This window comes from Microcebus murinus, chromosome 12 (genome assembly GCF_040939455.1).
Source record: "Microcebus murinus isolate Inina chromosome 12, M.murinus_Inina_mat1.0, whole genome shotgun sequence".
Classification (NCBI taxonomy): Eukaryota; Metazoa; Chordata; class Mammalia; order Primates; family Cheirogaleidae; genus Microcebus; species Microcebus murinus.
Genome location: NC_134115.1, coordinates 57,895,929 through 57,917,590, shown reverse-complemented (window position 1 = coordinate 57,917,590; position 21,662 = coordinate 57,895,929). Strand labels below are relative to the sequence as shown.

Here is a 21,662-nt window from a genome sequence, read left to right as displayed (position 1 = left end):
CCTCTCCCCCAGACCAGCCTTGGCTTGACCTTCCCCCAACCTCTGCCCCACCTGACCCTTCATGTTGGTAATGGTACTTGGGCCTCACCCCTCCCCAGGCACGGCTCCAAAATTATGGTCTGTGAGAAGGACCCAGCCCTCAAGAACCGCTGCCACATCCGCTACATGCACCTGTTCTCCACCATCAAGTACAAGGTCTCCATAAGTGTCAGCAATGCCCTGGGCCACAATGCCACAGCTATCACCTTTGACGAGTTCACCATTGGTGCGTGTGGTGGTGGTGGGGGCGGGGTACCCGCTGCAAACTCTGGCGGGAGTGTGTAAGGGGATGTGTGCCAGAGGTGCACATAAGCATTGGTGGGGATGTTCAAATGCATGCACTTGTATACATGGCACGCACATGCCCATGCACAGGTATATGTGGTGTGTATATACATGTGCACATATATGTGTGAAATATACCCACCTGTGAACATGTAAGTGAATGTCCTTTACCTGCAGGTCCAAAAGACCTCTCCAGCAGTCTTCCCATCTCCTCTCTGGCTCCCAGAGCATGCAGCAAGGGGAAGGTGGGGCAGGCTGGGCCAGACCCTTGTGCAGCTGCAGCCTCCACCCCCCTCAAGCCCCCAACGTTAATGGCTTCCTTACGGCTTGTGATGAATGAGGTGTCAGAACAGGAGACAGGACTGGGACAGATACCGCCCTCCCCCGACCCCCATCCCAGCCAGACCCTCTGCCTGCCCCTGCCCTGCTCCAGGCAGGCTCTCTGCCTGCTACCACCCCATCCCAGCCAGACCCCTCTGCCTGCCCCTGTCATCCTCCCAACATCCCATGGCTGGATCCCCAGCCAGAGTATTTCTACATGAGCTGGGCCCTTAGATGCTCCCATCAGAGCCCAAACTTACCCCCAACCCAGATCTGCAACACCTGTGGACTGCAACACTGTCTTTTAACCTCGACCCAGGTCTTAGTTTGGAACTGGAAAAGTTGAGGTGAAAAACCAACATTGGGGGGAGTGTGTGATGCTGGGGCAGGAGGGGGTGATCCAGGGGACGAAGGGGGTGACAGTGGTAAGCCTAATCAGTAGGCTCAGTTACTGGGATGCTGGTCAATGTGAGGAGGGTGTTGGGATGATGAGATGAAATTTGGGATGTTGATACCAAGAGCTGGTGACACTGACTATAGTGACAGTCATTGGTGATGATGGGGATGTCAGAGGTGGAAATAATGAGATGGTTGTCTATGGTAGTTGCCAGAATTGACAACAGAGAGGAGGATGGTGACCATGATGATGATGACAGTGATTGGCAATATGAGAAGGTCAGCATGGTGGCTGGGGTTGTCCCCAGAGATCAGTGCAGTAATAAAGCTATGTCTCCTGAACAGTGAAGCCTGACCCTCCAGAAAATGTGGTAGCCCGGCCAGTGCCCAGCAATCCTCGCCGGCTGGAGGTGACATGGCAGACCCCCTCAACCTGGCCTGACCCTGAGTCATTTCCTCTCAAGTTCTTTCTGCGCTACCGACCCCTCATCCTGGACCAGTGGCAGCATGTGAGTGCCCCGCCCTGCCCTGCCCAGATCCCGGGTGCTTGAGTTGGACCACACAGCGTGAGAGGCACTCATGTCCCAGGTGGAAGCGGCTCCAGTGAGACCTGATGGCAGTCAGAGAGGCTTTCCCGGGGGAGAAGGGACCAGGTAGGCCTGGGAGAATGGATGGAGCCAAGGGGGTGTCCCTAGGGGTTCCCAGCGGCCCCCATTAGTGCAGTGGGAACAGTCTGTCTGTGGCTCCCCAGGGTAGTGGAGAGAAATGTTGGAAGGAAGATGGCAGGGCGGGCAGCGTTCCCTTTCCTTACCTCTGGCCTTCGGCCCTGACCAGGCATCTCCCTCCTCACACTCTGGTCCAGGCTCAGCCCATGCTGGACGCAGGGGCAGGAAAGTCCCAGTTCTTAAGGACTTACACAGATGGGCTCAAGCGGGTCAAGCCTGGTCCACGGTGTGAATTTAGGCCACGACTAGCGTCAGGGCTCTAAAGTCAGACCTAGCTTAGAGATCAGCTTAAGGCTAGGGGTCAGAAGGTGGCCTGGGCTGGGAACCAAGCAGTGAACAAGGGTCAGTGTGGGGTCAGGCTGTGGTCTGGATGTTGATCAAGCTATGACAGAGAGCTCTAGGGAGCAGCCAATGGTTTGGGGCAGACTTGGGGTTTCCTCACGTTGCTAGCCCTGGGCCCATGGGGTTGGGAGCACTCTGTGTGGCCCAGGAGGTCTGTGGTGTAGGACTGTGGCTGAGAGGGTGCTCCCTGGGGCAACCCAGGCTGTTCCCAGGGGTCAACTTGGACCCCCACAGCATCCACCAGGCTCCAGCTCCATCTCCTCATGCCCACCTCCCGCCTGGCCTTTAAAGTGCGTAATTTGATTCCTGGGTGCCTGTCCAGGTTGCGGGCCTGGCCCCCACAAAGGCTGCTCACACGCTCACATGTTCCCTGACAGAGTCCGGAGTCCCTCCTGCCTGGCCAGCTGCCCGCGCCTAATGCATTGCTAATAACCAGGGTCTAGTTTCACAAGCCCCCCTCCCCCGCTAACGAGCTACAGGCAGCAGCCCCGCGCGTCGCGCCGCACACGCCTTGCAGTGGACCTGGCACACTGCCCACCACACACACGGGACCATGCACACACACACGTGGCTCCCAGCAGGAACCGTGCTCCATATATGCGTGTGACTAACATGCTAAGACATGCCCTGGCCTGCACCATGGGCAGAACTGACCCCCACACTGGCACGGGCAGAGCAAAGTGTGTAGGCTCTGCGGCAGAAACTTGCACGGCCTGTGGCACATCCTAGCCATGTTCCGTGTGTCATTGGCATTGGGGTTGCCTAGATTTATGGCTCTTTTCAACTTGAGTTTTGCTCTGAACAGAGTCTATTCTCCCCTATCCTTGATCTTGGCAGGTGTACGACTGGGCGGGGTGTGGAGGGGAGAGCAGAGAAAAACATCAATTGGATTTTCAGGAGGAAAATACAAATCAGGAATTGTAAGAGAATGGGCACCAGGAGGGCTAGCAGGGGCCATCTCAGCGTGGCAAGGGGGAAGCAAGTACTGGGACCCAGCACGGGTTCCCTACAGCCCCTGCTCTGGCCCTAATTCACAGGGAGGCCCGGAGGGTGTCTCACATCTGCCACAGCAAAGTGCATGCCGGCACCTAGGGAGTTCCTACCAGTCGAGGAGCCCTTCTCTTAAGGGGGTGGATTAAGGGAATAGTGATAGCCCAGCAAGAAGAAGGGTCCAGGCCTAGGACACGCGGCCACCAGGACAGCATTGAGCTCCTGGGTCACATTCCTAGAGGTATGGTGCCTACCATGAGCCCACCAAAGTGGTGGAATTTGATCTGTTCCCCAGGCTCTCTCTCTTTGGGGAAAGACAGACCTGGAGGTCTACTGAATGGAATCGTGGCAGGAGGGAAGAGGAGCTGAAGGAGCTAGAGCTACTCAGTCAGAGGGGATCTTTGCAGAGCAGAAGGGAACTAGGGGGCCAGAGGTAGAATTAGGGCCCCAGCTTCAGGAAAGGAGGATCTGGGCCCCTGATATTCCAGGGCTGGAGGTAGGAGTTACTGACCCCAGGGTCTGGCCCCAAAATATCTCTCACCATGACCCTGACCTTTACCAGCGCCTCCCACATCAGGGCCACAGACTCAGCAGGAACTGGAGGGCTCCCTGCTGCGATTGGACCTACTGCACACACACACACACACACACACACACACACACACACACACACACACACACACACACACACACGTACTTGCAGCCTACTTGCAGCCTGTCAGGTCAAGTAGCCCAGACCCCAGTTTTCTTGGGGGAAGACTGGAACAGGGACCAAAAAAGCCCTGAAGCCAGACGTAGCCCAGAGCGGCCCCCTCCTCCGCCCTTGCCGGCTGCCCCTGTTTACGAGGCGGCTTAATGAGGCGGCGGGTGCCGCTGAGATGAACCAGAGCCCAGCCTGGGCCTGGGAGGGGCGCCGGACAGGCAGGCCAGCCTGGAGGGTGGGGGAGACCAGCAGGATGAGGCCAGCCAGGGCGGGGGTGGGGTGGCAATACCTCCAGGAGGAAATGGGGCCACTGTCCTGCCCCCTGCCACCCAGGGGCGGTCCTCCACCCCTTTCCGCCTCAGGCAGGGCGATAACCACACCGAGGCCTTCCAGCCTGGCTGGTGGGTGCACTGGGCATCTGGGAACCCAGGCTCTGAGCTGGAACCCCTGATCATGACAATGCTGGCTGAAGTGTCTGGTGCTTTCCACATGCCCTAGTCCTCATAACCCTGAGAGACAGATACTATTGTTAACACCATTTTATAAATGAGGATGGCAAGGCACGTGGAAGTTAGGTAACTTTGTCACCTAGCTAGTAAGGGATGTAGCCGAATTTTCAACTCAGGCAGCCTAGCTCTCTAAAGTGCTTCTTTGTTTTTGTTTTGTTTTTTTTTTTAGAGACAGTGTCACTTTGTTGCCTGAGCAGGACAGGTAGTGGCATGATCATAGCTCACAGCAACTTCAAACTCCAGGGCTCAAGTGATCCCCCTGCCTCAGCCTCCTGAGTAGCAGGGACTATGGGCATGCACCACAATGCCTGGCTAATTTTTCTATTTTTTGTAGAGATGGGGTCTTGCTATGTTGCTGAGGCTGGTCTCGAACTCCTAACCTCAAGTGATCCTCCTGCCTCAACCTCCCAAAGTGCTAGAATCACAGGTGTGAGCCACTGTGCCCGGCCTCTCAGCTGCTTCTTGATGGGAGAGAAGGGCAGTGTACCACCATCCACCCTCACCCCATTACTCTCATCACCTCCAAACTGGGACTGAGGTCAAGTCAGGCTTGGGCTTGTGAGAAAACTGGGGTGATAGCAGAGTCGTAGACACTAAGCAAAGTCATCCTTATTCTCTCCTGGGGGTGTTTCTAGCCTCCTTAAAGATTTCATTACTTTTCTTCAGAGCTAACTGCCTTCCCTTGAGGTCTCCTCCCTAAGACGTCTTTACTCTCTGCAGGAACATTCTCAATGTCCTCTCTCCCCAGGGAAGTCCTCATTTACTCCAGGGGTGTCCTCACTCTCCTTTCCCCAGAGGTGTTCTCACTTCCTCTGGCGAGCTGCCTCACTCTCCTGTCTCCTGGGGGGTGTCCTTACCCGCCATCCCACGGTCTGGCTGCAGGTAGAGCTGTCAGATGGCACAGCACACACCATCACAGATGCCTACGCCGGGAAGGAGTACATCATCCAGGTGGCAGCCAAGGACAATGAGATTGGGACATGGAGTGACTGGAGTGTGGCTGCCCACGCCACGCCCTGGACTGAGGAACCACGACACCTTACCACTGAGGCCCAGGCTACGGGTGAGCCCGCTCCCCCACCCCTGGATCCTTTGCTCTCAGTGGCCTGCCCTGTTGCCTGGCTCCACCCTGCTTCCTCCTGCTCCTGTCAGGACTAGAGGCTCTGCTACCAGCACTCTCTGTGGCTGCCACATGTCCAACTCTTGCTGTGCCTCGTCCTTGCTATCTGGATATCCTTGGCGGGGGTCATTGGGTGGAAAGTCATCTATGAGCCTTGGGAAGCAGGGTCTGCCTGAAGGAGGAGGCAGGGCACATATGGGAGAGGAGATAGGCTGTCTGATGGGGAAGCCATCTGATGCAGGAAGTAGGAAATGTGTGCCTCGTGAACACCCAGATCTGTGTGGGCCCCCAGTCCTGGCCCTGCCCTGAGTTTCTCCCATGTTCCCCAGAGACCACGACCAGCACCACCAGCTCACTGGCACCCCCGCCCACCACGAAGATCTGTGACCCTGGTGAGCTGGGCAGCGGTGGAGGACCCTCGGCACCCTTCTTGATCAGTGTCCCTGTCACTCTGGCCCTGGCTGCCGCTGCCGCCACTGCCAGCAGTCTCCTGATCTGGTAGGCCAAGTGAGGCTGGGTAGCAGAGGGGAGCCTGAGGGGATGCCCATTCCAGCCTCGCCCCTCACAGTCCCTTTCCTGTCTCCCCAGAGCCCGGCATCCGTGAGGACACGCAGAGCACCTGCAGAGGAGCAGGAGGCCGGAGCTGAGCCTGCAGAGCCCGGTTTCTATTTTGCACACGGCAGGAGGACCTTTTGCATTCTCTTCAGACACAATTTGTAGAGACCCCGGCAGGCCCGGGCCTGCCGTCCCTTAGCCCCGCCACACCAACCCGGCCCTCCTTCCTCCTTCAGGTGAGGAGGACCATGCAGCTAACCCACCCACCAAAGACCCCCCACCCTGCACCCTCGGGCTGGACCCTCCAATGCCAGCGACTCCCAGGAGCCCTTGGGGGGCCTGAGGGGAGCCTCTCACATTCACAGTTTCTCCTCCTGCCCCAGCCTCTTGTCTGTCCTAGGGTCTCTGTTGCCACCATCAGATTATAAGCTCCTGATGCTGGGGGGGCCCAGCCATCCCCCTCCCCCCAGCACCCACACTTTTCAGTCCCCCACTTCTGCCCCTGTTTTGTACGGCCCTCCCCTGGCCCTGCTCCTACCCCACAGTATTTAATGCCCTGTCAGTCCCTTCTAGTCTGACTCAATGGTAACTTGCTGTATTTGAATTTTTTATAGATGTATATACAGGGTCGGGGGTGGGGGGTTCTCATTAAATGTCACCATTTCATGAGTCCTTGGAACAGACCCACTTTGGGAAGATACCCTCTTCCAAGGAGCCCCCCCCTCCCAGGCCTGGAGGAGCAAGGAAATTACGGTTGGGGAGGATGGGGAGACAGTTCACTTTCCGGCAGATATATCTGACAACGGTGCTTTCTACTTCTCGGGGAGCGGGGCTTCCCTGGAGCACAGGATCGCAGGCAGGGCAAAGTTATGGGAAATGAAAGGTACAAGGGGGGGGTTGGTTCCACATGGGGGCATCCAGCAAGACCCCGAGGCTACTGAAGTCCTAGCCAGGTCAGAGGCCTTTCAAGGGTCATCTCCAGAGCTGCCTTCCATGAATGGCCAGGCGTGAGCTCCACTCACAGGGCCAGAGATGGAAGAAGGTGAGAAGGCCAGCCTTCATCCTTGCTCTGTGTGTGTGTGTGTGTGTGTGAGAGAGAGAGAGAGAGAGAGAGAGAGAGAGAGAGAGAGAGAGAGAGAGAGAGAGAGAGAGAGAGATCTCGGCCCTCTGCCATCTAGGACACACAGTCCAGGGGTGCTAGAAGGTTAGGCATAGGGCTCAGCCAGGCCACAGAGGCTCAGAGCACAGAGTGTCCTGGGCCTGGGCAGGCAGGGAGGCTGCCTGGAGGAGGCTGCTTGGCTTGTGACTGGGGATGGACCAGTGTTTCAGGACTAGAATTACAGAGTACGGGTTTACCCTCAGGATTGGGTTACAGTCAGGACTGGATATGGAGGTGGAGAGGGTGAGGCTTTGGATTTGCAGGGTGGCCAGTCTTTGGTTCAGCTCCATATCCTACCCACACCCTTCCAGTCCCCGAAATTGGGGATCCAGGGTCCCTCTGCCTTCTCCTCAGAGGAGGGGCCCCCTGGCTGCCCCCGGCCTGCTCAAGTCTAGGCCCCCTTGTAGAAGCCACCTCCCTGAAGCTCCTTAGCTGAGAAAGCCTGGGTCTGGGGACAAATAGGCAGACCCTCTGACCTGGGGGTGTAAAGGTAGGTGAGAGCCCCAACCTGGGGAGCCAAGTTTGGCCTTGCTCCAGAGAGAGGTAGAGTCAGAGCTGTGGACACAGTGTGTACACAGACATGTCCACCTGACACATATTCCCCATAGCTGGTGCTGGCACCGCACCTCCACTCACCCACTGATCCCCTGATGTCATCACACACATGCTCCTAATTCAAGCCCTCCTCACACCAGGCTTAGGGATGGGCACTCCTCTCTGGTCTCACCAGGCCTACATGGGATCGGGCCTGGGCACTGATTGATAGGTCAGGCCTGGACACAGACCCTGAGCTGGGCCTGCATGAGGGGCTCCAGAGTGAGGGTGGCTTGCTCCGTTCCAGGCCAGAGGAGAGAGAGGTGTTCTGGGTGGGAGACCGTGGAAAGCAAAGGCCTGGTGTCAAGGTGGTAGCCCCAGCTGTGGGAGCGCATGGCTCTCCATTCACAGGATGAGGCTCCCAGGATGGACGTCCTGAGAAGGGGCTGTGGACCTGCTCTGTACTCTGAACCCCCAGTTCTTCCTATCTGTTTGGTCCCTGCTAGGTACGGCTCAGGCCTGAACATACACCCCAGGTCCAGCAGGGGTAGAGATATCAGGGGGTTACCAACTCTCTTGCCAAGGAATTGTATTCCTGGGATCCATCAGAACCTCTACCCTTCTCCATCCTTGGGGTAGGTAGGCTGAAGTGAGGGGGTCTCTGGTCTGTGCTGCCTTCCTGCCTTGAGAGCCCTGGTCAGCCCTGACCCACCCACCGCCCACCCAGGGCTCGGGCATCAGCAATCTGGCCTCCATTAGCAACATGGGAAAGCAATTATGTGGGGCCTGGGGAGGAGGGGGCAGAAGGAGGGGAGGGGGCCTGCTGGAGCCTCGGAGGCTGATGGAGGGGAGGACTGGGGCATCTCTCTCCCTGCCCTCCACCCCAGGAGAGACCCAGCCCTGTCCAAAGCCCAGGTAGCTGGGGGGCCAGTGTCATGTCTCTGATGGGCTTGGGCCTGGGGGTGGTTATCCCTCCTTTGTGGGTCCTGGCCCCTCGACCTCACAGAGGCTGCTCACCTTGGAAGGCCATGGCTGCTGTCTGCTGCGGCCCCTCTCAAGTACTGTCCCTTCACATGCATTTCCCATGGTGGCTCTGGGGAGGCGGAGCTAAGTGCAAACATCATTTCTTGGAGCTAAAGCAGAACTGGAGAATTAAAACACTACCGAGCGGGAGGAGGCTTGGATCCCAGACTCAAGGTGCACAGTGGCCTTCCAGCCCACTAGTTCTCTTTACCCCCTGTGGTGCCCTAGGGGTGGGGACTCCCCTCCGTGTCCTGGCTTCTCAGCCCCTGCCCACCTGGTCTCTCCTCCCCGGGGGGGCTCTGCCCCATTTTTACAACTCTGGACTTGTTTCTACTTCACCCTCCTCTACACCTCTCTTCTTGCTGAACCCATTCCCATCTCTATATTTGTCTCTTTCTGCACCATTCCTGTCTCTGAATGTGTCTTCGTCCTGGTTCCTGTTTCGGTACTTCTTTCTGTAGGTCTCTGTCCCATCGCTGTCTCTCTGGATGTCTCCATTTTTGTCTCTTCTCTTTTTCCCTCTTTGTCTCTATCCATCTCTCTCTCCATCTCTAGCCCTTCCTTTGCATCTCTGTTCCTCTCCCCTGTCTCTGTCAACCCTCTTCTCTGCTGTTCTCCCTTTCTCTGTCTCTGTCTCTGTGTCTCTATCCCCATCTCTGTGTCTCTGTGTTTCTCTCCGCATCTCTGTATCTCTGCATGTATCTCCATCCCCATCCTTTTGTATTTCTCTGTGTATATCTCCATCCCTGTCCCTGTCTCTGTCTGTCCTTCTTCCCTGACTCTGTCAGTCCTTCTCTTTCTGTGCCTCCCTCTGGGTTCCCGCCCCAGTCTAGACCCCAGCCTGTGGCCGCTGCTCCTCTCCAGCCTGAGCCAGGGGCTGTCCTGGCTTCTGCTGCCCCCTCTCGGCCACTCGCCTGCCCTTCATTCCTGCTCCCAGGCTGGCAGCTCTGAGCACATCAATCCCACGTCTGGTCTGCATCCCAGCAGCCAGCCGGGAGAGATGGAGATACTAGGCAGGGATCCCTCCTGGGCAGCCTCCAGGCCTGAGAACTCCCCAGAGCCTGTGAGCTCACAATCTGTGAAGGCTGGAACTCCGAGAAAGTTCATCCTCACGTGGAGAGAACAGAACGCTTGGCTCCAAATCCCCGCTCTGAAGCCGGCACCTGTGTGTCTCTGCCCTGAGGCCCTCCATGCTCACAGCCCACGGCCACAGGCCGTGGCCCTCAGAAGGCGGCACCTGTCTGGACATGCAGACTAAAGTCCTGGGGGCAGGAAGCATTGGGGTGTAGTCCCTCCCACCCTTTCCTCTTCTCAGAGGAGGGGGAGGGGAAGGAGGTCTAGGAGGGGAGTCAGAGGGAGCTAGTCTGAGGAGAGAAACTGGAGGGGACCTTACCAGACAGTGCCACTCTGATGGGGAGGCTACTCTGACGGTGAGAGGGTCTGTGTGACAGGACTGGCCTGAGGGGAGGCTGCTCTGGCATATGCTTCTGAAGAGACTTTGTTTGAAAAGGCAGCCTAGGAGATAGGCTGATCCAGAGAGTGTCTGAAGGGGCCTGGTCTGATGGATCCAGTCTGAGAAGAGACTAATCTGAAGGCCCACGGGTTTGAAGAATTGAATCACCAACTAGTTCTAATTTGCCTGGGACTTGACTATCTCAAGTCTTAGGAAACCCCTCAGTCCAAGGCAAACTGGGACAGTTGGTCACCCTATTTGAGAAGGCCTTGCCCGATAGCACCACTCTGAGCAGGGAGGCTGGCCTGGAGGATATCTGAGGGAGTCTGGTCTCACAGGTCCAGTTTGAGGGGAGAGGCTGTTCTAAGGCAGAAGCTTCTTTGGGCAGGGACCAGGCCAAGAAGGAGGTAGATAGGATCCTTCCAGGACAGTGGCTTGGGGAGTAGCCACCAGGGGGCAGGACAGATTCTCAGGAGATTCAGATGCACAGCCCTAGCGAGGAAGCCAGATAGGCTGGGGCTGTATATAAAGCGTGCCCACCACAGCATGGGTCACGATGCCATCATCACATGCAAGTTGAAGCGATGTTGTGCAACTGTGCACCATGTTTGTTTTTGTGTGGCTAGGTGACCAGGGGAACATCTACAGCACATTCACATGTGGCATGTGATGGAGAGTGTCCCTGGTGTGGCCATGGCTGAGGGAAGACAGCAGGGACAACTTGGGGTTCACCAGGACAGGGAGGCAGTGGGAGGGTAGCTATCAGAGAAGGATCCCTGGGAAGGGCTGAGCACAAAGAGGAGAGAGAAGGAACCAGCCTTTCCTACTGTACCTGCTCCTGCCCACCATGGTATTCCCTGAGGTTCCAGACACAGGAGCTAAGTGCTTTAGTCACACCCAAGGGCAGCCCCCATGCCAGCCTACACTCCTGGGCCCTGCCTGCCCACCTCTCCAGTCTCTCTCTTGCTTCTTCAGCTGGCACTCCTCCAGGGGACCCCCTTTGTTCCCCAGTAATTGTTTTATACTTTCCTACTTCCATGCTTTGGTTCATGCTGTGCTTCTGCCCAGATGCCCTCCCATGAAGCACCTGAGGTCCCTGTGATGCTGCCTCCATGACATGCTCCCTGCTTATTCCCTCTCTGCCATGGGCTGAACACCCACTCTGTGCTCAGGCCTAGTTCTGTGGGACCTTGTCTCATCCCAGGGACGTGGAAATGTTGGGGACTGGGCCTGCCCCAAAGAGGGGGTCTGAGGGAAAAGGTATGGACAGGTAAGGGTGGGGATCTCTGAGTTAAGATGACAAAGTGAGGCCAGGCGCGGTAGCTCACGCCTGTAATCCTAGCACTCTGGGAGGCTGAGGCGGGCAGATTGCTCAAGGTCAGGAGTTCGAAACCAGCCTGAGCAAGAGCGAGACCCCGTCTCTACTATAAATAGAAAGAAATTAATTGGCCAACTAATATATAGAGGAAAAAATTAGCTGGGCATGGTGGTGCATGCCTGTAGTCCCAGCTACTTGGGAGTCTGAGGCAGCAGGATTACTTGAGCCCAGGAGTTTGAGGTTGCTGTGAGCTAGGCTGACGCCTTGGCACTCACTCTAGCCTGGACAACAAAGTGAGACTCTGTCTCAAAAAAAAAAAAAAAAAAAGTTGACAAAGTGAGGCCATCACGGAATCACCCCACTCAACCCCACTGCTCCCCCCACTAATAAAATGAATAAAACCCAAAATAAAAACACTGCTACAAACTCACCAAGTCCAACCAACACAAAAATGCTTTTTATAAACCTTGAAATGTGATAGCCAAAGGAAGTAACAGAAGATCCTGGTGTGATGAGTGAGTGGTATGTCTCCTAAAAGTAGCACTTGAGAAAAGGTGAGTCAACAAAACACCAAGAATTCTCACTAACGTCCTGTAAACTGAGAGAAGTGGACTGTTGGGTGAGGAGGCAGGCAGAGAAAAGTCTGGGAAAACCCTTTGTAAAGTAGAAGCCCCTGTGTTCCTCCATGAGGCCTCAGTACAAGCAAGAAGGGCTGCCATGGCATGACATGGCATCTCCCAGGTTATGGGACAAGGTTGTGGGGGACAAGCCAAAGCCTACAGGAACCAGGTGGAGGTGGAACAAGATATCTAACAAGGTCTCAGAAGAGGGATAGCACTCAGGCCCCAAGAATTTCAGCAGGCAGCCCCAGCCAAGCCATCTTCAGGCCTTAGAAATGGGGGTGGATGGATTTGAAAGCAACAGCCAGCCTTCATACCTATAAGCCTTCATACCTATAAGCCTTCAAACCGTAGCTTCCAGGGGAAGGTAGACTGGTCCTGACAAGACGGGGAGGGGCTCAAGGACCCACACCCCAGAGCAAGGAGAGGTCTGCTAAACATGAGCTGCCGCTATTAGGAGTTAAGAGGAAAAGAATGGCATGGCCCTTAGACACACAGACCACAGCCACCATATAGGCAGGAAGGAGGGAAAGTGGGAAGAAAAGAAGAAGCAAGGGAGGGAGAGAAGAAAAGGAGCAAGGGAGACATAACACAAAAATAGATGAAGAACCCAAGCTAGAAGAAAATACAACTAAAGGAATAAAAGTAGACTCCTGGCAAATTCTTCCTGTTACAGAAGGCCTTATGAATTGTATGAAATCAATACAACAAAGAGCTCAAAAACAAGATGATAAAACAACAGAATAAGATGAAAAGGAAGATTAGAAAACCAAGGTAAAATTATTACCTTGGGGATGAAAATAATATTACTACAGATATAAAAATAAACGAGAAAGAGCAAAACACAGACTAGATATGGCTAAAAATCAAAGTAATATTGTGTAGGAAAACACGTGTGATACTGAGAGTAAATGTGGTGGGAAAGATAAAGATATTGGCACAATTAGAGAGATGGTAATAGACAGAGAGGACAAAGACAAGGTACCATAAACATTACTACCAGCAGCCCTACTTTGGAACTAGTAGAGATTCCAAAAGTGGAAGACAAAAAGATATTAAGGTATGAATACAGAAAATATTCCCCTGAAATGAAAGAACTGAATATTCAGATTGAAAAGACACAACATATAACAGAAAAATTGACATTAAGACACATTTATTTATTTATTTATTTTTTTTTTTGAGACAGAGTCTCGCTTTGTTGCCCAGGCTAGAGTGAGTGCCGTGGCGTCAGCCTAGCTCACAGCAACCTCAAACTCCTGGGCTCGAGTGATCCTTCTGCCTCAGCCTCCCGGGTAGCTGGGACTACAGGCATGCGCCACCATGCCCGGCTAATTTTTTTTTTATATATATATCAGTTGGCCAATTAATTTCTTTCTATTTATAGTAGAGACGGGGTCTCGCTCTTGCTCAGGCTGGTTTTGAACTCCTGACCTTGAGCAATCCGCCCGCCTCGGCCTCCCAAGAGCTAGGATTACAGGCGTGAGCCACAGCGCCCGGCCCAAGACACATTGATTTAGTGACCAAACTTTGAGGATAAAGTAAAAATACTTCAAGTACGTAGGCAGAAAAAGCAAGTCATTTACAAGGGGGGAAATTCAATCTGATCTCAGGCTTCTCCAAGGTAACATTTGACAAAGGTAATGAAGCAATATCTACAAGGTTATGAGGGTAAAAAAGTGTCACCCCAAACCATAATCAACAGAATGGTTGATCTCAATCACGAATTTGGGGGATAGAGAACTCATGAACCTTTCTAGAAAAAAACTACCCAAGGACAAAATCCAGTCAGCGAAAAGATTTGTTAAAAATCAGGAGCTGAGAAAAGGAGATACATGGTCAAAGAAGTGGTGGTGACATTACTTCCATTGAGGTTAAGATTAAACTTGTGGAAATTCGAGTTGCAGCACAGAATGTAAATACAGTTGACCCTTGAACATAGTTGGGTTTGAACTTGGGTTTGAACTATGTGGGTCCACTTAGACAGGAAATTCTTTCAATAGAAGTTATACCACTTGTGCCTGGTATATACCTCTCCTGCCTCCTCTTCCACCTTTGCCACCCCTGAGACAGCAAGACCAACCCTGCCTCTTCCTCTTTCTCAGCCCACTCAACGTGAAGAAAATGAAGATGAAGACCTTTATGATAGGCCAGGTATAGTAGCTCATACCTATAATCCTAGCATTCTGGGAGGCTGAGGTGGGAGGATTGCTTCAGGTCAGGAATTCAAGACCAGCCTCTACTGAAAAAAAAATAAATAAATAGAAAAAGTTAGCTGGGCGTGGTGGCCAGCTACTTGGGAGGCTGAGGCAGGAGGATCACTTAAATCAGGAATTTGAGGTTGTGGTGAGCTATGATCACACAACCGCACTCTACCTGGGGTGACAGAGTGAGACTCTGTCTCAATTAATAAAAAAAAAGACTTTTATCATGATCCACTTCCATTTGATGAATAGTAAATGTATTTTCTCTTCCTTATGATTTTAATTTTTTCCTTTAGCTTACTTTATTGTAAGAATACAGTATGTAATGCATATATAAAATACGTGTTAATCAATTGTTTATGTTATTGGTAAGGCTTCTAGTCAACAGTAGGCCATTAGTAGTTCAGTTTTGGGGAGTCAAAAGTTATACACGATTTTCTACTGTGCAAGGTGTCAACATCTCTAACTCCCATGTTGCTGAAGGGTCAACTGTATAATAAATCCTGATAAAGTAAAAACAACATTGGCACCATAATCTGGAGCAGAGAGGAGGGGTGGATAGGAGGGCAGAAGTATTAATCACGTTTTCTTTCATAGTTCAGAGTCAACTAATAGCATATAAAACTGAAAATAATGGTAAAAATCCTACTCCAATCTCTTAATCAAAATATTTTTTCTAAACTTGAGAGAAATGTTTTAGGAATGACTATTTTTTGAGGTGAAAAAATATTTCGCTGAAGTTCAACTATTCCTTCATTTTCACTTCAATTTCTTTTTCCTCTATTTAATTCAAGTAAAAGTATATTTTCTACTTTTGATTAACAAATAGCTTCTATAGTATGTCCCATTAAGACTATAAGAACAGTCCATGCTTAGATTTTTTTCTACCTGTCTGGCTCTCTCTACATACCTTTCTCTCAATGCTTCTTTCTTTATATACATATATGCCTTCCAAAGGTACTACTGATTACTTCTGGGTGGTGAGGTTTTGAGTGCTTTGTTGAATTTTTCTGTGTATTCTTTTGTCTAATTTTAAAATGTTTATTACCTATCTATCTATGTCTAAGACATATCACTTAATCTCTATGAGACTCAGATTCCTCATCTTAAATCTGGGAATAATAAAATACATCAGAGGGCATTTTGAAGGTTGTGAGACAGTATGTCACCCCCTTTGTAGGCTGAATAATGGTCCCCAATATATCCACATCTTAGTTTACAGAACCTGTGAATGTTACCTTATATAGCAAAAGGGACTTTGGAGATGTGATGTTAACAATCTTGAGATGAGAAGATTATTCTGGATTATGCAGGAGGGCCGTATAATCATAATGGTTCTGATAGGAACGAGGGAGGCAAGAGGAGTCAGAGTCAGAGGAGAAGGCAATGAGAGGATGGAAGCAGAGACTGGAGTGATGCACTTTTCAGGGTGGAGTAATGGTCCACAAGCCAAGGAATAGGGGTAGCCACTAACAGCCAAAAAAGAAAGGAAATAGACTTTCCTCTCAGAGCCTACTGAAAGAACCAGCCTTGTCAAACCTTGACTTTAGCCCAATAAAAGTGACTTCAGATCTCTGGCATTCAGACTACAAGAAAATAAACCTGTGTTGTTTGAAGCCACTAAGTTTATGGTAATTTGTTACAGCAGCAACAGGAAGCTAATATTTACACATTCCTGTGTGCTGCTTCCTTGGCCCAAGCTGACCTCCCCATCCATCTCTTTCATCTAGCCGACTCTGGCTTGTTCAACTCTTCATTTAAGTTTCCCTGACATGTCCTACCTCTCACTGCTGCCCACAAGTGGGACACTCATGCCCCGCCGTAGCACTTGCCACTCTGTGTCATAGTTGCTCATGGGTAGGTCTCTCTCCCTCACAGACTGTACATAGGTGAGGACAGGGCTGGGGCCCAGCAGAGGACTCAGCTAAGAAACTGTTACGTGCACAGATGAATAAATGAGGGCTAGGCGAGTAGTTGGTACCTTGCCAATAACCATTCCCCTCTTTCTTTGGCGTCAGGATCTCTCCCTTCCCTATTTCTCCCTGGCTTTCTCTCCCACCTGTCCTCCACATACACACATTCTTCCAATCCTAGATAACTGATCAGATGTCTTTATCTCTGACTTCTTTCTTCAGTCGTTGGTCCAAACATATTTGCTGACACCTATTGTGTGACTCTACAGATAGATTTATCTTTGCACACATTCGTGCGTTATAGAGGTCTGGGAACCTCTTTATGGGTGTTTTCCCGGATATGTGGTATTTGTGCAGTGAATGTTAAACATGCGTGTCTGTAAGTGGATGTGTGTTCTTATGCACATGCCTGTGTGGGTAGGCCTGTTGTTGTCTATACATGTGTCTTTGCTTGTACATATGTGTGTGTCTGCTTTGTGGGTTGTATGCATGTGTCAGTGTGTGTCTGCATGTGCAGGGAAGGAAATACCTTTTTGCTTTCTGCACTCAAGGGATTGGACTGCTTGAGGCAGGCGTTGGTGTGCCAGGATAACGTGCTGAGATGTTAACTGAGTTCTGTCCCAGTCATGGTCTTCCCTTTCCTGTCTCACCAGAAGGCGAGGCCTGTTTTCTCCGTGTCTTCTGTGAGGAGGACCTTAGGGCCAATGCTGATGTCAACCACAGACATCTTCCTAACTCTGGCCTTCGGGAAGCCTAAACTTCTTGAGTGGATCATACTTAGGAGAGAGAAGAGGAGGCAAAACAATCTAGATGGTCCTTATCTGAAGACCTAGTCTGTGTTTGCATTGGTGGGTGCCCACAAATGCTCCCTAAGGGTGTCCCAGGAATGGGGACAGGATGGGCTTAGGAAGGGAGGATCCTGGACCCCGAGATCCCAATCTGTGCCATCTCAGCAGGGACCCTTTGAATCACAGCATAAAATACCCAGGACCTCTGCACAGTTGGGAAAGATGTGGTGACGAGAGGACCCAATAATAACCTTCCTACCAGCTCCAGGAGCTGGAACCTGGGAGATGAGTTATATTTAGTTTAGTTTTGTTTTGTTTTACCATTTTAATCATTTTTTTTTTTTGAGACAGAGTCTCGCTTTGTTGCCCAGGCTAGAGTGAGTGCCATGGCATCAGCCTAGCTCACAGCAACCTCAAACTCCTGGGCTCAGGCAATTCTCCTGCCTCAGCCTCCCGAGTAGCTGGGACTACAGGTATGCGCCACCATGCCCGGCTAATTTTTTCTATATATATATTAGTTGGCCAATTAATTTCTTTCTATTTATATAGTAGAGACGGGGTCTCGCTCTTGCTCAGGCTGGTTTTGAACTCCTGACCTCGAGCAATCCACCCGCCTCGGCCTCCCAGAGTGCTAGGATTACAGGCATGAGCCACCGCGCCCGGCCTTAATCATTTTTTTGAAGCAGAATCTTACTCTGTCACCCAAGTTAGAGTGCAGTGGTGTCATCATAGCTCACTGCAACGGCAAATTCCTGATCCTGAGCTCAAGAGATCCTCCTACCTCAGCCTCCCAAGTAGCTGAGACTACAGGCATGCGCCCAGCTAATTTTTCTTTTTTTATAGAGACGAGGTCTCGCTCTTCCTTAGATTGGTCTCAAACTCCTGGCCTCAAGCAATCCTCCTGCCTCCACCTCCCAGAGTGGTAGGATTACAGGTGTGAGTCACCATGCCTGGCCCATATTAATACTTTTTAAGTGTACGGTCTATGGCATTAAGTACATTCGCACTGTTACACAACCATATAGTTTTTATAAAATAGAGAAACAATACTAATGTTGCACACCTGAGCATATCGACTACTGGCCTCGGTGTCACTGGAAAAACACCTCCCAGGTGGGGGAGGTGGGACTGGGAGGGGCAGAGGACCGCCCCTACCTCTGGAGAGAAGGGCAGGAGGAAGGATGGGAAGGAAAGCCAGGACTGCTGCAGCCTGTCCTGTAGTTAGCAGTGGGCTGGCTGGGAGTTGTTGCTGCAGAGGAGGTGGGGCCAGGTAGTCTGGGTTTGAAAGCCAGGCTGAGGTTTAGGAGCTTTTGCTGAGAGTTGGGGGCCCAGGGAGCTGGGAAGACCTGGTCAGCTTTGTGTTTTGGAAAGACTGCTGTGGGGACTGTGCAGAGGAGGGTAAGGAGGCAGGAGAGTGCGGACCCATGTGGCTGAGAGCACCAGCAGACCTGAGGTACTTTGAATGAGTGATGGAGAAGGCCTGAGAGCAGGCTCTTGCTATATCCAGGCAGGAGAAGGACTAAGGCCAGGGCAGCAGGAACGATGCATTTTACAGCATACAGTCACCACGTCTTGATGAGGGGTGGGGAAGGGAAGAAGGGGAGGCAGAGGGTAGAGTATTGTACAACTTCTCCTGGCTGAGAGATGGTAGGACTGTTTATTGAAACAGCACATTTTTTGACACTGTCAACAAAAATAAAAGAATGAAAAAAAGAAAAGAAAAGAAAAGAAACAGCACAGGAGGGCTGGGTGTGGTGGCTCACACCTGTAATCTTAGCACTCTGTGAGGCCGAGGTAGGAGGATCGCTCAAGGTCAGAAGTTCGAAACTTGCCTGAGCAAGATCGGGACCCCATCTCTACTAAAATTAAAAAGAAATTAATTGGCCAACTAAAATATATATAGAAAAAATTAGCCGGGCATGGTGGTGCATGCCTGTAGTCCCAGCTACTTGGCAGCCTGAGGCAGAAAGGATCACTTGAGCCCAGGAGTTTGAGGTTGCTGTGAGCTAGGCTGACGCCAAGGCACTCTAGCCAGGGCAAGAGAGTGAGACTCTGTCACACACACACACACACACACACACACAAAAAGAAAGAAACAGCACAGGAGGAAGACAGGTTGGGCAAGTTGATAAGCATGGCTCAGATATTCAATCACTTGCCTACAGTCATACAGCAAGTAAGGGACAGATAAGTTATATTTTTGAGACAGAGTCTCACTCTGTCACCCAGGCTAGAGTGCAGTAGTATCATGATAGCTCACTGTAACTTCAAACTCCTGGGCTCAAGTGATCCTCCTGCCTCAGCCTCCCGAGTGGCTGGAACTACAGGCACACACCACCACATCCAGCTAATTTTTTGTAGAAACAGGGGTCTCACTCTTGCTCAGGCTGGTCTCAAACTCCTGACCTCAAGCAAATCTCCCACTCCGCCTCCCAAAGTGCTAGAATTACAGGCTTGAGCCACGATGCCCAGTTGATAAGTTCAGATGTAGATATGTCAAGTGCGAGACACTGATGGGACCTCTTCGTAGAGGGTATCTAGTCAGCAGTTAAGAGAATGACTGTGGAGGCAGACAAACCTGGGCTCCTGTCGACCTTGGGACAAGTTGATCAATCTCTTTGATGTTCAGTTTCCCTACGTGGAAAATAGGATAACAGAACCTACTTCATAGGGGTGTCGTAAGGACTTAATGAGACAATGTATATAAAGAAAGTGGCACAGTGCCTGCCATGTTAACACTCCATAAATCTTAGTTTTTAATAACAAGAGCAGCAGCTACAATGACAGCAACAAATACCAGTCTGGGACGTGAGAATGAGGTCTGGGTTAATATTAAAGCATCGCCAGCATAAAAATGGACACTGAAGCCACAGACACAGAGAACTCACTTGGTCTGAGACCAGAAGAGGGTGAGGACAGAGGGCACAGCTCACCAAAGAGGCTGAGGAGGGGTCAGAGAGGTGAGGGAGGCAACACGCTGGAGTTGAGGCCAGGGCAGCAAATTTGGGTTCTAATCCGGACTCTATCGCTTGTTGCTATGGGGTCTTAGAAAAACCCCTTGATTGCCTTGAGCCTTGGTTTCCTCATCTGCTTCATGGACCTGTCATGCATCCAGACGAGGATTTTCTATGATGAATGTAAAATGCTGACACAGTCTAGGTGCTTAATAAACAAGAGTTGTTGTTATAGGCAGAGGAATAAATGTTCCCAGCCAGAGTGGCTTCATGGAACACAAGGGAAGATAGAATTTCAAAAAAAGGAACAACGGCCTCAGTGCTGCCAGGTAGTCAACCAAGATAGTGACTAAAAAGTATTCATTGGATGTGACAAGGAGGTAAAAGTGACCTTGGTGAGCTAGCTTCAGGGATGGTGAGAGCAGAAGGCGGGGGCAGTGGCTTAGGAATGATGGGATGTGGGGAGGTGGAGCTGAGACAAAAGGTGACAGCTTGGCAGGGATGATGAGGAGTAGGTGGGTGGCGGACAGCAACAAGCATGGTTTTGAGATGGGGAAGTCAGAGCACACAGCAAGCTGGCCTGAACGTAGCTGCTGTGTGCCCACCCTGCCCCCAAATGCCGAGGACCGGCTCCAGCCTTGGGGCCCTTTGTTCTCCACACAAGGCCTCTCTGTCTGGGCACAATCCCAGGCCCGGCTGTGGGTCACCCAATGCTGAGGCCAGGCAGCTCCTCTCTCTGCCCTACTTTCCAATGTGGCCAGGAGTTCACACCTTGGGCCAGTGCCTTAGCTTTTGTCCCTGTCCCTGCTTGCCTGGATTTGCACAGTCCAGGGGAGATGGGCAATAATAATAAATAATAAATAATATAAAAGCTATCATTTATATCCTTTCTCATGATTCCTTCCCACCAATATTTAAACATGTCTATGTAAGAAACATGTAAGAATTGTTTTAATTAAAAAAAATACTTCCTCTAACTCTGTATTTTTCTATATCTATTCTCCTTCCTCCTAATTTTTACAGTCATTTCTCTTGAAAGAATCATCTTTATAGGCCAGACGTGGTGCCTCATGCCTGTAATCCTAACACTCTGGGAGGCTGAGGTGGGAGAATCGCTCAAGGTCAGGAGTTCGAAACTTGCCTGAGCAAGAGTGAGACGCCGTCTCTACTAAAATTGGAAAGAAATTGGTCAACTAAAAGTATATAGAAAAAATTCGCTGGGCATGGTGGCATGTGCCTGTAGTCCCAGCTACTTGGGAGGCTGAGGCAGGAGGATCGCTTGAGCCCAGGAGTTTGAGGTTGCTATGAGCTAGGTTGATGCCACGGCACTCTAGCCTGGGCAACAGAGTGAGATGCTGACTCAAAAAAGAAAAAAAAAAGAATCACCTGTATTGTATCTACTTCTTACTCACTCTTGAAACCACTAAAATATGGCTTCTACTACATATTCCATCTCCATTTCCTCCTGCCTACTGGAACTACTTCTTGTCAAGATATTCAACAACCTCCTTGTTTTTAAGTCCCATTCTGTAAACTACTGGACCTCTCTTTGACATTCTGGGTCATTGACCCTTTCCTCCTTCTCAAACCTCTGTCCTTTCTTGGCTTCCGTAAAATTATGGTTCCCTCCTAGTTTTCCTGCTACCTCTCTGACATATCTTTCCTTATCTTCTACACAGATTTATCTTTTTCCCCACATCCATAAAGTGCA

At 51.3% G+C, this 21,662-nt stretch overlaps 1 protein-coding gene across 3 annotated transcripts in view; it reads left to right on the top strand.

Annotated features, from left to right (window-relative positions):
* CNTFR (ciliary neurotrophic factor receptor) overlaps positions 1–7,132 on the top strand; it is a 38,211-nt gene extending 31,079 nt beyond the window's left edge. For 2 of the 3 annotated variants that reach the window (XM_076008813.1, XM_012770118.3), the window contains 4 exons: positions 99–265; positions 1,387–1,550; positions 5,193–5,373; positions 5,760–5,932. In XM_076008813.1, the coding sequence (XP_075864928.1) occupies positions 99–265; positions 1,387–1,550; positions 5,193–5,373; positions 5,760–5,932 (685 nt within the window). Of the gene's footprint in view, positions 1–98; positions 266–1,386; positions 1,551–5,192; positions 5,374–5,759; positions 5,933–6,018 lie in introns of those variants that run through there. The other variant, XM_012770113.3, reaches the window with a different exon arrangement.
* The last annotated feature ends 14,530 nt before the right edge of the window (positions 7,133–21,662 follow it).